This window comes from Limanda limanda, chromosome 14 (assembly GCF_963576545.1).
Source record: "Limanda limanda chromosome 14, fLimLim1.1, whole genome shotgun sequence".
Lineage (NCBI taxonomy): Eukaryota > Metazoa > Chordata > Actinopteri > Pleuronectiformes > Pleuronectidae > Limanda > Limanda limanda.
In genome coordinates this window covers 24,278,525-24,294,078 of record NC_083649.1, presented here as the reverse complement: position 1 = coordinate 24,294,078, position 15,554 = coordinate 24,278,525, and the positions used below count along the sequence as shown (strand labels likewise).

The 15,554-nt window shown below is 40.0% G+C and overlaps 1 protein-coding gene across 1 annotated transcript in view; it reads right to left on the bottom strand.

Moving 5' to 3' along the window:
* LOC133019884 (protein turtle homolog B-like) overlaps positions 1–15,554 on the bottom strand; it is a 107,289-nt gene that overhangs the window by 28,249 nt on the left and 63,486 nt on the right. The window contains exons 6-11 of the mRNA XM_061086472.1: positions 10,864–11,005; positions 5,925–6,070; positions 2,054–2,196; positions 1,689–1,829; positions 1,454–1,570; positions 491–641 (exon numbers count right to left, since the gene is read on the bottom strand). Coding sequence (XP_060942455.1) covers positions 491–641; positions 1,454–1,570; positions 1,689–1,829; positions 2,054–2,196; positions 5,925–6,070; positions 10,864–11,005 — 840 coding nt within the window. The remainder of the gene's footprint in view (positions 1–490; positions 642–1,453; positions 1,571–1,688; positions 1,830–2,053; positions 2,197–5,924; positions 6,071–10,863; positions 11,006–15,554) is intronic.

The window sequence follows — 15,554 nt, the reverse complement described above, 5'->3', positions numbered from 1 at the left end:
CTGTGCACTGTGTATCATTCACACATGCATGCACCACACACCACTTTTAGTAATGACTCAGCTCCGAAAAACGTCTGCGTTAATCTTTGCAAGTCTAACTTAGTGGCTCCTATTAGTTCGGTGCTTGTTTTGAATGTTTATGTTCCTCATTAAATAAATTAGGTTAATTAACTGTAAATTATTAACCCTACCCCTCCACCGCATAACATCTTTTGCTTAAAAAAAATGTATGAAGCTAATGTTTAATAAGTTTAAATAGCTTGTTTGGCAGAGCTAATGAAATCTGCCCGTAATAGCTGTAATTCCAGCAGGCAAATTGACTATTGCCAGTTAGAAATGAGAATCAGGCGGAGCAGCATTAACCAAGGGGGATGGAGCTTAGTCATTGGCTAATTACTGTACTTTCTATATAAAGAGAGTCTTACATATTGTCCATTGTATATTTCTGTAAGTTTCAGTATGTGTGTGCATTCATGCACATGTTGGGTACCTATGACTTGGACGTGCGTGCTGGCAGTGATGCTCGTGGCAACGTTGGTGGCGACACACTCCCACTCCCCGTGGTCCTCCTTTGTGAGGGACTTGAACTGTAAGCTGCCACGGGGCAGAACATTGTGCTTGCTTTTGCTGGGCTTCCCTACCTGCAGTCCGCCACGGCACAGAAAGACAGGAGTCAGTCAATGAAAGAGAGACAGCAGGAGGTGTACATAATGTTGTTACATGTAATGACAAATTTTAAAATTGTGAAGAAAGGCACAGTCAACACAGTGTTCACCAACCACTAAAAATGTAGTTTAAAGCTAAATTGAGCGTATTTGTACAGCACTTTTCAACTTTAAACCACTGAACCTTACAACCTTAAAGTCATTCACACATTTCTACACACAGCTTTTTTTCTATCACGCGTCCATCACACACTGCTGGCACCGCTGTCAGGGGTAATTTGGGTGTTCAGTGCCCAAAGACACTTCAGCATGTGGACTGCAGGAGCCAGAGATCGAACTTCCAACCCATTTATTTTACCTCCACAGCCGCCCATATAAACAGTACTAAGTCTCAAATCTACTACAATATAATTGCTTCTTTGTATGAAATAGACAGACTAATGATTTACAAAATTTAATTTCATAAGAGGGCGACAAACAAAACCTCATTAAAGAGCAAAATAAAACATGCCTCATAATCAAGCAAACAATTGAGAGAAGCGTACATGTTCCCATTGATGGCTTATTTTATAGACATCATTAAAATGTGATTTAAATGACAAATTAGAAATTTAAGAAATTAAAATCTGAGCACCCAGTACAGACACAGATATAAAAAATATAAGGGCTTCTAAATGGAGAACACTGAACATAATATTAAACAACATGAACCACTGACAAACTAATTTATAAATAAATGATGTGTCCAAATTATATACAGCAGAGCAGGAGTGAGGAGGGTGTCTTACCTTCCGCCATGTGATGTTGGGAAAGGGGTCTCCCTCTGCCTCACAGGGGATAACCAGCTCTCTCCCAGCCTCCTGCCTGTACTCCCCTCCAGGAACCACTGAGAATTTGGGAGGGTCCTGTCCAGTGTGAAACATCCAAACGGGGGGTTAGGATAAGTACTTTCTCCTGGATGCAATAGAGCTAATTTGGGATAAATAGGTATATTTCGATCAATAAGTGCACAGAGTCACATACCTTTAGCACCAGGGGAGCAGGAGGGGACCATCCCATGGATCCCAGGGCATTGTAAGGCATGCAGGTATAGGTGCCGAGAGAGTCCTCTGTCACCTCTGCCACACGGATGCTACCATCCTCCATTTGGCTCCAACCAGGGTACTGTGGATGAGGATGTTATGGACAATATGTAGGGTATATAAGTATAACACATTCAAAATTATAACTATAAAAATCAGACCCGATCCTACCCGATCCTGTCAATAACTCAGAGGAACTTCCTTTTTCCCCCAATAAAAGAATGGAAAAAAGAAATGGCACAGTTGTTTCCAGACTGAAGCAGGGTAAAGTGAACGGAACCAAAGTGCAGCACTTTACCAGCTCACCTTATCTATCCGGAGAGGGAGGCCATCTTTCTTCCACTTAACTAGAGTTACAGGGGGATTGGCATCTACAGGACAGCGGATGAAGCCTGGCAAACCAATGGCAACATAGATGACGGATGGCATGTTTACCACGCGGGCAGGATCTAGTCAAAAACACAGACAGAGAAGCTAGTGGTTAATTATGTGTTTGCAACTTGGGAAGTCTGGTGCCTGGTGATTATAATAGCTGCTCACTGGGAAATCGCACAGTTTATGGGAAGTTGGCTCATCATAACATGATAAATGAATGTATTTGCAGCACAGCTGGTCTCAGAGCAGCTTTTTTGTGTGTGTATCCCAGCACATTAGGTGTATTTGTCCGCTGAAATTAAATGTGCAGCAGAGTTTGCCAGAGAACAAACATTGTAAACCAAACACGATTTAAAACAAGGATCAAGTCTCCTTACAACTGTCTCATTCATGATTCACTGTCTTCTATGATAAATAAAACGTGTCCACTGCCTGGAAAAAACAGTAACATCACATTTCAAAAGAAAGTGCTATAGTTAGAGAGAAACAGTTACAAAATATCAAAACTCTACAGTATTAATATACGGGCTGAGCGATATGACTTCAAATCATTATCATGATTATTTCAAACTTTCCCCTCGATTACAATTAATTAAGGATTATTTTATGCCCCCATTTCCTACGTAAACTTCCTCACCTCAATCACTGTAGACAGATAAGCTCTGATTTGTTTGGATTGTATTTGCTTCACATATCCTGTTCCCCCGTGTAACTCAAGACCTAAATAATTGAGATCTGATATGGTCAAGCTACACCCTTTGGGAGAACACAGGCACACAAGAAAAAGTCCATCCATCCCCAGCTGGAGGTAATGGGCTAAGAGGAGGAAAAAAGAGGAGAGGCTAAAACTTCTCCTTATTCCCTGAATTGTAAGGAGGGATGAGAACTGTGTGGTGCCTAAATGAGGTCAGGGAGGAGAGCCTCAAAGCAGGCACTGAGTGATAAGGAGGAGAAAAGGGTGTGAGTGGGAGAGTGAGAGGAGAAAGAGGAGGAGGGGAGAGCGCTATCAGCAGGGCGATAGAGGAAGGACGAGCAAGGCTGAGCATGAGCGTGGGAAAGAGGACAGGTGAGAGAGAGAGAGCGAGAGAGAGAGATGTGACTGGATGACGTAAGGCTTAGAGAAGCTGGTGGAAAAGAGAGGATAATTGAGGTGGTGTTGCTGGAAATGCAGTGACAAAAAGGCATACGCGATCGCTTGGCACTACAAAGGAGAGATGGGAGAGCGAGTCAGTGAATGATTGCGTGACATTGTGAGATGGAGGGATTGAGAGAGAGCGAGAGAGTGACAGAGAGAGATATCGATTGACCTCGCTGTTGCCAGAACAAGTTTAAACTACAACCGCTGTTGTCCGCAGTCCTAACCACCGGCCGGCCAGCGCTCTGCCACAAGAGCCCAGAGGAGCGCCTCCACGAGCACCACAGACAAGAGTATCAGCCAAGTTTCTAAAAATAGTCCTCAGACAATGCTATCGCTCTCAACACGCTGGTTCCCCCTGCAAAATGCTTCAGGGAACTTATTCACTGGCAAGCACTTCAGGGAGAAAGACAGAGGGAGGACAGAAAGTGTGGGAGAGATTTAAGCAGGGTGAGGCAAAAGGGAGAAAAAGGGCACGAAAGAAGGAGAGAAGAGCTGATTTCGAGGACTGGGAGAAAGGGATGAACAGAAGAAGAGGGAACAAAAGGAGAAAATTAGGCTGAGAGGAAAGAATAGGGCGAGAGAGAGAGAGAGAGAGAGAGAGAGAGAGAGAGAGAGAGCCCTCTGCAGTCTGACAGAGAAATGTCCCTTCTCTAACAGCAATGATGTAATCCCCCCGTTTTACTTCTCCCTCCCCCTGACTACTGGTATTGCCTGCCTCTGTTCGTCACACACACACACGCCACGTAATCTAACGTACAGAAGGAGGCAGGAGCGCGACGGAATGCAAAATGTCTGTTGCCTTGACTACTGAGGCCGGTCACCGGTCGACAAGGCATGAATCTGAAAGCCGGTCCCGCTTTTGCCTCCGTGTGATAAATTCACTGAGCCCAGTGTTTCTACATACTGATGGAGAGAGCAATAGCTCTATGGGAGGAGAGAAGAAGAAGGGAGCAACCTGTGATAAAGACAGAGGGAGAGACTGCTGCATGAATATACATGGATTATAAATGAAGATAGGGAGGGAAGAGAGGGAAGACTAAAACAGAAGTGTATTTGAGAAAGCAAAAGCGTGATTGGGTGGTTTTAGGGGTTTGTCTGGGATATGAATGAGACTGGATGGGAGTCCGAATAATTCCACAGAACAGAGGATGTATTGAACACAGTTTCACCCCAACGACATGCAACTTCAGAGCGGTGAAGATTTAACAGGAAACAATGCCGCTACAGACCAAATGCACAGAAACTCCCATTGTCCGGTCTTTGCTTAGAACTGGGGTCCCTTCTCAATAGAGATAGAGATCGGTCATCCCACACATCATGCTGTTGAATGGCTGTTCCATTAAAATTTAAGCAATTTGTCAAGATAGACGTGTCTGATATCTTTTACAGAGCTCATGCACTAATACATTCGGGGTGTGCTCCAGGATGTCCTACTTTCCTGAAAAGAAGCCTTTTGATGTTGAAAGAGAGATATTATTGGACAAGCTTAGTTTGAAGACTAACAACTTAATGTTTGTGGGACCACGAATGGCAGCCAGATTACACTGAATGTTTCTGAAATCGATACAGGGCAGTTTACAGTGATCTTAACGTCACTGATTATAACGTGTTAACATTTGTTTCAAATCCCTTGAAAACCTTACATCTTATGTGTTTTTCTACATCCCGGAACATGCATGACTAAAAAGTACTTATCGTCACATTTTGATTCAAGTGCTGCTGTGGCTGATAGAAAGCTGGTCATCCACTAATCAGAAGGTTGGTGGTTCGATCCTAGTCTCCATTCTGCTTGACGAAATGTCCTTAGGCAAGACACTGAACCCAAAATTTCTCTTGGCAGCTGTGTGTGATTGATGTGTGATGAGAAGGTGCTACACATAGATGTGCTGTATGGATGTGTGTGTGTGAGTTGAATGGAAAAACTATACAGTAAAGAGCTTTGAGTGGTCATCAAGACTAGAAATAGCAATATGTTGAGATTTTAACCATCATATTTTAATTCAAATGTTTATAAATTCTGATACACACTTGTTTCTCAAATGAGCATTTGCCACTGTAATAAGTGAGAATGTGTGTATGTAAAACCATATCATACACAGTGGTAAGCTGAATGAGAAAATCGAAAAACCAAGGCTGTAAAAGTTAATTGAATAACTCAACTTGTACATGTAGTACAACTGAAATGTCATTTCTTGACCATCCTGATTCTCCTACTGCTTTTGTTTGATACCACAGAGAAGGCCTCAGCTTTGACTAAATACTAGACCCTGAAGGGAACACATGCAACTAGATTGGCTCTCTGCAGAGTGCATACCTCTGTCTAGACAGTCTCCTTATGAAACCACATTTAAATTCACTTGATCCTGATTTATATTTAGATCTGCACCAAATTGCACCAAATCATAAATATCTACCCTTCTCAATTAAATTGTTAAAATACACTATCTCACGCCCTGCCCCCTGATCCGGATCTGCACCTAAATTGGGTGGGTTCTTCCCTGTCCCATACGACGTCCTTCCTCCAAGCTTCATGGGAGCCTAATCCATCCAGTAGATTTGTGTCATCCTGCTAACTAACAGACAAACAGACAAAAACACAACCTTCGTGGGGGATATAATGTCAAACCTTAAAAAAATAATAAAGAAGAAAGTCAGCACACTCACATTGCACTGTTAAGTAAGCAGAGGCAGTCGGTGGTCGGCCCAGGCTGTTGCTCGGTGCACAGGTGTATTTCCCATTATCCTCTGGCTTGACTTGGGCGATGATGAGGGAGCCGTCGATGAGAATACTGACTCTGCGTTTTAAGTCACTGTGAAAGTAAAGACAAGGGAAACATCAGTGTGAGGAGCAGTACACATCCTAAACTAAGCTAAACATGTGGCTGTATTTCAAAATAAGATGCAAACAGTGTGAAACATTTTCTGAGAGAATAATTCAGCACATTTTTGTCAACTGCTGCAGAATATCTATGATAGATGTACATGTATACTGCCACTGCAGCATGATGCAACACTCCTTTGAAGATGATGACAGATATTTGGCCAGAGCCACGATTTCTTGCTCTTTTTTTGCACCCATCCCAGTGGATGTGTCGCTCTCACTTTGGTATAAATGATGTTCCGCAAACAGTTTGATTCATGATTCAGATTGTTTGGTTGCAGAGTCTGCAGGCTTGACAGGCAGCTGAAAATTACAGGATCACGTATTCCCCTGCTTATTAGTTACTGCCGTATAGCTGAAAATCATTAGACGATGCCAGAGTGCCGCTGGCAGATTAACTGATATTAATGCAAATGCTATCTCTGCCAGGTGCAGATATTTCAGACTCTGTAACTCATCCAGCTCTCGTTTGGCAAAGTGGAGGGGGATCACACCGATCCTGGTTCATGTTTGGTGTAGAGTCACGCACAGTGCCTGCAGGTTTTTCAACAACGCATTTTATCAAATTAAATTAAACTGTTTCATCCAAAAGGTGCGCTACACCATGCACACTTTTGTGGCTGTGTAGGCTGCTGGAAAACTAAACTTATCAATGTCATGTAACTGGAACAATAACGGTAAGTGCACCATTCAAGCATCCACTTAAATTATGTTATAGCCCCTTCAATGTAAAATAAATTATTTTATGACGTCCATTATTTATGGTAACAAGCACACTTACTCAAGTACTGTACTTATGGTCATTTCTGAGATATATTTATGTTACTTGAGTATTTTATGCTGCAGTACTTTCTAATTCAACGCCACCATATATCAAAGAAAGAAATTATAGAAAGAGTAGTGCTGTTGATGCAAGAACTATGACATATAGCTGTATGTGTACAGCAGGTTGATTTCCACTAACAGTAGTAAAAAAAAGGGGCACACAGATGTTGCCACTCAACATAAAAACATAGTGCTTATGTCTGTCTTGTACATGTTTTTATTTAGAGAGTGGCCCCTGGAATGTCAGCCCTGAGATTTAGGTCTACTGATTGGTGAGCAGTCAAGGCAACAGATACTTTGCATTCCTTTACGTTGCTCCCTTCACTGGCCATTTCCGATCTGACTATATGACAAATACATTTGGTAAACATTGTTCATGTGTCACTGTCCACAGGATATATTTTTACAAAGCAGTATCTCTGCTAACTGAAAAATAATCTGTTAAAAAAGAATGAGGCCACAGTTGAGAGAGGTGTTACCTAAAACAGTTATTAAAAATTAGAAATTGTTCGCCAAAGTAAATGTAAGACTCTTAAGGATATTTTAACACCAAGAATAAATGCGTTTTTTCTTTGTCAGACTGACACAAGTAGAGACAATTATGTGTACATATAGTTATTAAGAACATAAATTGACATTTATATCATCTTTTTATATCTCGCAGTCTATAACAATAATTATAAATTGATCACAACAAGTTTAGTGCTTGCTCTAAACATGCATCTTTGGAATAGGCTGACCTGTGTTAACGCTCCAGAGCTACTTCAGAAATATTCCTTGTCACTAGTGAGTCCTCTTCAAACAGTCCTAGAATATACTGTCACTTTGTTATTGTTTGTGTGCTGAACGTTGTGTGCAGAGCTTTAAATAGACAGTCTGGTGCAGAGAGAAGTAAGAGAACTTTGTTTTCATCCTACCTGGTTTAGCTGCAATAAAGATTTTATAGTCAATGTTTTCCATAAAATGAAACTGAAAAGATTCATTACTGTTCACCTGTGTGGTTTATGAAAAAGTTTGAATGATTTTTCTTAGCTTGTGTCATTGCATGTTACCTATTTCAGAGGTCTAGCAATTGACTCAATCTACAGACCACAGTTCACAACTTTTCAAAATAAGAGTTCTGTGATTCAGCTTGATACAAAGCAATGCAGCCTTTATTTATGTAGCTGCCATAAGAGATCAGCAACCATGACACACTTGAATGTCTGTGTCAGTCCAATATGGTGTATTGAAATAAGGACTGAAACTCCAGAACAGCTGAGCCCTATGCAGAGCAATGCACCACCACAACCACCCCACTTTTAGATAATACTGAGGTGTGACTTCTCCTTTCCCGAAGTCTGACACAAAATATTTATAACTAACATTACTGTCTGCAGCAGGCAAGACAAATTAGTCCATTAAATTTAAATACTTTTTAAAATATCTCTAAGGTCTTTTTTAAGAGGAAAGTACAGAATTATCAGCCTCCCTGTCTGGAGGCACTGAGACAAAGTGCTTTAGTGTGGAAAGTCTAATTTTTATACCCCATTCTCTCAAAAACACCAGTCTCCAGTCAAATAGTGTGACTAATATACAAGCTGATAAGCATTAAAAATCAATTACTCAGCTCTATGAATATGCGCTTGGTGGGTCTCCCTTCCAGAGAATATGAGCTCAACAGTTTCAGTGGAATACGTTTAATTTAAATCACTTTAACTTAGGTGGCTGTGATATTTTCTCTCCTTATTTTATCACATCTTCAAATTGCTTTTTTTGCTTTTATGTCTTTCCTGTGGTCGACATGTTACTAGCCAAATGTATTCTGGAACAGTGTGTATCATCTATCAAGTTAAAGTAAGAGGAGCAAATGCTTCGTCCAGCTACTGGACTGGTTAGTCTGTGACCTGTCAGATTCTGTGACCTGTGGCAGTTCAATGAGTTCACCTTCAGCTGACTTCACATGTGCAGCAAAATCTATCATATATTTACACTAGTTGAGTTTCTGACCGATAAAGGAAGATTCATACTAATTGCCCCTCAGTGAGGTGCAAAGGCAAAATAATATAGGGCAGGGTTAATGAATGTCACCACAGAGAGATTAAATACGTGGTAAAGTCCCTTTAGACTTTCAGCACAATAGATGAGTAAAAATAATACAAGAGACGTCTTCCTTTCCCACCTAATTAACTATCTCAATAATTGCATAAGAGATTTTAAAGGATTCAGATTGTATAAGCAGATTTAGAACTGGATTTAGATAGTATAAAAGATTACTGAACCCCATCCCTACTGTTGATGATAATAGGTCACAAAGCAGCATCCAGATGTTTCCTTCATATCTAACCAGATCTGATTGTTTAACTTAAAATAAAATGTAAAAATCCCAATACTTAATTTGAAGTGGTCTTGTTAAGTATATAAGAGCATAACAATGTTCTAAAATAACATAAAAGACATGTGGGGACACTTGTTTTCCTGCTGCTGGTTACCTCTTTGTACAGCTAAGATAAAACGAATACAAGCTGTAAATACATAATAGAAATATATTTAAATAAAAGCTTCCCTTTGTTCAAAATATGCTGTATAGCTGGGTCCATCCCTGTCGACGATACGTTCTTCAGCAGAAGAAGAGTGTAGTGGAGCGGACGTTGATGTCACTTGATGCATTGTGAATGTGCATCATAAACCTAAGTTAACTTCAAGTTTCTCTGGCTGTGGGGCACTTTATAGTAAAACAAAATAGACAAGTGCATTTTCTCTGTCTGAAGCATCCAAGCATCAACAGTAGAAATGTAATCAGTTTTGGCAACAGTGGGGAAAAGTGCCTATAGTGACTATGGCTACATCCATACTACTATATTCTTTGTATGAAAACTGCATTTTTCATTGTTTCCTAAACATCTAAATTTCTGACCATCGAGACATTACTGCAGCCCTGGAGTTTTCAAATTTAAACGGGACCAGCAGTGTTTTCAAACATCTCTGTTTTACCTACTCTGAAACTCTGGAGTAGTGTGGACGCCAGGCATATCTGTAGCAGAGATGATACATTTTAAAATGAAATTTGTTTGTTGTATTTATGTAGCCTAAAATTTTGGGGAGATCCAATGTCACATAGTGAGGAACAAGCTTTCCATTATTTAATCTAAATAACGTGGATCTTAGTGCAGCAGGGTGGTGCAGTGTTAAGCACAGTAACCTCACCTAACAGACATAAAGTTCAAACTCTGGTTGGGCCAGAGTCTTTCTGTGTGGAGTTTGCCAATCCAAACAAATGCAGGTTAAATTGTCCACAGGAATAAATGCTTGTTTGTCTCTATATATGTTTCTACAGACTGGTGACCTGGACAGGGAGTTGGCTCTAGCTAATTTAAACAATTACCTGACTGACCAGCAAACATAAACACAAGTCAACAAACTTAAGATTGTTGACTTGTGTTTATGTTATGTTTGACGACAGACAGTGGCTAGAGTCATTATGTTTTTGTGTTGTCCGTCTGTCCGTCCCATTCTTGCGAACATGATATCTCAAGAATGCCTTTAGAGGATTTCTTCAAATTTGGCACAAAAGTTCAGTTTCACTCAAGAATCATCGGATTAAAAATTGATTGTCAAAAGTCAAGGTAACAGTGTCTTGACACAGCTTCTTGATCCTGATAGCTAAAGTCTGCCTTTCAGGATTTTCCTTCAACTTTGATCAGTTGTCACGTGGACTCAAAGAGGTCAAAGGTAAGGCTGAAGCTGCATTGGTTTGGTGGAGGCATACACTCGCAGCGTGGTTCTTCTAGTTAAGTAATATTCATGGTTAGTTATTGACACTAACACTAACTAACTCTTGACAGTGGCTTGCAAACAGAAGGAACAGACAGGTTGACATGATAAGACAGATGATTATAAACCCTATCATAGCTTTACTTCTTGAAGAAGACGTTGTCCTCCTCCCAGAACCACGTGTAGGTCAGGTTGCGGGGGTAGGCTTCTGCCTGGCAGGTGAAGAAGGCATCCTGCGAGATGTTCACTGTGATGTTCTCTGGCGGTGACACAATGAATGGAGGGCCTGATGAAGAAAAGCATAATCATACTCATTAGGGCATTTAGAAATGCATGTTGCCAAAAGTGCTATTTATGTATACAATTATGTATGGCCACCTTAGTGCAGTTTGTTCTTAAAACAGCACTTTATGAAAACACAATAAATAAATAGAACAAATGTCACTGTCTGTAAAATGTGACAGATCTTTAAAGTTATACTATCCTGAAACTAAATTACCATTAACTGTCCACAAGTGGAGGAAAACGGGTCAGTGTGACATCCCACAGGTATCTCCTCTCACAGTGGGAGACTCACACACGTCACAAACACAACACAGGACGTAGTTACCATACTGGACAAGGGTCATGTGTACTATTTATGGTCATGTACACATACCGGATTAACACCAGTACACTCACTCTGAGTTTGTTGTCACACGCCTCTAAGTCATACCACATACTTATTTTGCACTTAACAAAGGATTATGGGAATTTATTGAGTGATCCTTGCTGTGCCAGATGGATAATCCTCCTTGCACGCTAGGATACATTTATACCATGATCCTTGATTGGTAGTCATTTCCTACATCTGACCATAACCATATATTTAACAATGCTAGTCTGGAGGCTAAAAACATCTTCTTCTACCTTAATCTGCTTTCTGCTACTTACAACGTGCTAGTTGCTGAATCTATCTGTGAGCCCCATTCAACACTTAAGTGTCAAGAGTATGCAGAAATACCAACCAAAATAGAACACACGACAAATAAGTAGCACCTTTATCGGGGATAACAGCTGGGCAGCTGTGTAGACTCGTCTGAACACGTCTAATCCTCTAATCCTGAACATGTCTGAGATAAAGACTTTCTCCTTTCGCATTTATTCAGAGCAGGAATAGTGGCATAATAAATGTCAGACGAGAAAATTGCATCAATTAAATATCAGTGAGAGGGAGTATGTATCAACGCACCTGATGAGGGACCTTACTTGTTATACTTTACTTCAGATTTTTGCAAAGAAAAAAAGGGCTTGTAAAATGATTTTGACAAGACAGGCAAAACATGTCATGTTTCCAGCTTCTGAAATACGAATAATAGCTTAAGAAACTAGCTTCGACTGTAGATGGGACGAAAAAAAGCACTGACAAGGTTTCACTTTGGTAACTGACGAGTAACACAACATCTACTATTTCTACAAATATCTGTCTGTCTTTATTTGTAACATATCTCATGAACCATTGAGCTTATCAGCTTCACACTTGGCAAGTGTGTACCTAATGGCCAGGGAAATACAGTGTCAGATTTGTTGCAATTGACGCACATGATATGAATTGAGTAAACTGACGACCAGCGTTTGGTAGCAGTCTGTTAGCCTTCAGTCTGTGGACCGAGCTGAACATGACTTGGATAAATTGCAGTGGTCGGCAACTTGGTCAAACTGCCAGATCAATTTGATGATTGGATTCTTTTTATTTAGTTATTACAGACTGACAGAGACACACAAATTCAAAGGAGTTGCAGGTACTGATCTGCATCATGGCAGCAACATTCATAGAATTACTTCCTCTTAAGCAGTTCTACAAACTAAAAGCCTGCTTTTTTGTGGGGGGGGGCTGCCATGCTTTACATCAAATTACAGAGCTTCTATTTTGAAAAGTTGTGATCTTGGATCTGAAGATTCTGTCTGTTGCTTCACAGAACTCTAAAAAATCCAACATGCAAACTTACATATACGCCAGACACATTAACAGTAATAGAGGATGAACACATATTCTAACTTCAATCATCGCCATAGACTGTTTATAAAAAGCTCTGCACATAACATCCAGCACACAAACAATAAATTTACCGCATATTGTCGAACTGTTCGAGGACTAATGACAAAGAAATGAAGTAGGTCCTGACACAGGCCAGGCAAACAACCCATTCTAAACAGACAACACTGCACTAGTTAATATGATGCTATTTATTTAAAAATAAAGGGAAAATACTATTCACAAATTGAATTGTTACTGGGGCAGTATTGTTTCTTTTAAATATGAGCATATTTTATATTCATCCATGGTTTCAAATCTCATCCACCTCATACAGCCACTTTTTGTTTTGTTTCGTATTTTTGGTACAAATGTTTGTTCTTGGAAGCTGTGCTTTGAAGGAAACAAGACAGAACAATACAATGTCAGTAACTTAGTGCTTCTCGCTGACATTTCTGTCATCCCTAACACCAAACCCTGAATACTACACAGACTGTCAGATAGAAATACAAACATCCTGCATCGACATCCATCTTTGAGATAGCAGATCCAAGGGACTCGTATTTAATAACCTCTGAAGTGCAAACTTTCTCCTGGTGATGTATGCACAAACACACACACAAACACACACACACACACACACACACACACACACACACACACACAGACACACTCACACAAACACACACACACACCAAACACATACACAAGCACGCATAAATGCACATACACTTAATCTCACATTTCTTCCAATTTATTCATAACTCTTATAGTCCAAAGACAGATTTGCCTAAAACACACACTCCTACATGCAAACAAACACCCAGATACACGAGTATGGCTGAGCTGAGCCAGTGTTGCAAATACAAACTGTTAGTCCCATATGTTAGTCCTGATCTGTAGCCCAGAGTCTGATCCTTTAACAGGCACAACATTTCCATCTGCCAGCCCCTTAGCAGGACAACCAGGACCAGGCCTGTGCTGGATGACTGTTGTTGGTGTTTGAGTGGGTGTTTGTGTGATTGTGTGTTTGTGTGTCTGTGTGTGTGTGCCATCCCTCCCTATTTGGGACCAGCTAAGTGATGGAGATTTGTTGGCGCTGTAGTCTCTTAGCTGATCTGCTGCTCAGTGGCTTTCCAGGAGGGCCTCTATTAATCTGTCTTACCCGTAAATTATACAGGATGGGTCAAACAACCACTCTTGCTCAGTGCTGGCTTTGTACCCAGTCGCAGAAAAAAATATGCAATCTCTGCGTGCATGTTTTGCTTGATGCTTAGGAATATTTTCCTATAAGTATAGTTTTTGTATTTGTATTGTATTAATGATCTTTCCCTGCTAATTCAATGATTATTTATTGTAATTAGACATGACTTTATCTTTAAGTCTTAGCATTCTAACATTTGCTCACAGGAAATGCAGGTGATGCTTATGGGAATTTTATTACCTCCACCGAGGTGGTTATGCCTTCGTCTTAACACAAAAGCTACTGGAAAGATAACCATGAAACTTGCGAGAAGGATGTGCTATGGGGCAGAAAATAACTCATTGATTTTTAATGTGTATTCAATCAGGGGGGATCCAAAGTTTTTTGTTTTTCTTTCTTTAACATTGTGACATAGGCAATTTTTGATCTTGATAAAAAATCCAGCATGTTTAGGGCCTCGTATTTATGACTGTATTTAATTACAGATCCAAACAAAAATCTAAGATTGAGTGAATTTAAATGTGATTTCCTGAGGGGACTATTGGGCAGTGAAGTGCATGGCAGAGTTATATTCTCTCTTAATAACCATATAATTCGTTTTGCAGGTATTAAGGTATGCCCTGCATGCAGCAGCACCCATAAGCCAAAACAAATTTCTCCCACAGGAGACGATAAAGAAAGCTTTATTACCTTAAACCCTAAAATTAAAAATCCATTACAATTCATTCTAAGCGGGATATTGAAATTTGGAGCTTACCAAATTTCATTAGTGGTAAAGTCAACAGAATTCATCCTTTGTGGACCAAAATCAAACACAGTATTAATTCGGTGTGAATCTCTAGGTACCATCATGTTCAGGGTGGGCGATATATAGAATATACTCGATGTATCGCGGCTTGTATCACATGCAATGTATAAAATGAGTATATTGTGACCATCGAGTATAAATTGTCATGTGAATGATTTAAGTGTGTGTGTGTGTTGAAGAACAGTAGAAATAAACAGCGAAAAAAACACAGAGTTTAGATAGATATATAGATAGATGGATACGTAATTAATCCCGTGGGAAATTAATAAAGTATCCACAGCTGCTCAATGATAATTTACATGGGGTTTTAGGTCTAATGTCCGCTGATGTCTTCCGACGAGGTACATGGACCGTCGCAAATGCGAATGTCCGCTAGCTTAGACACTTCCTTTGGACTTTTATGAATTTAACATTTGTACAGTGATTTCAAAATATCCCCAAAAATTATCGCGACATTTTAAGTCATATCGCCCAGCCCTACATCAGGTTATATAATTGAGTCTCGATTTGTCCTTTTTCTGTATGTTATGTATGTAAGTTATTATCTGTACACAAATCCCATTTATAAACAGCTGAGTTTTTTTCTGCTGACATTTGTTTCAATAATAATAACAACAAAAAACAGAATCAGGATTAGAACCAAAAGATCTGAATCAGATTGTGATGAGTTATTGGAACTGAGGGTAGACCAGCAGTGATGTCAGGACTCAATCTTTCTATAATAGACCTTTGCTACTTTGTTGACTTTCCACTAAAATGATAGGAATCAGTCAGGTGAAAACTCTGAAAACATTTCATTTGAGATTGAG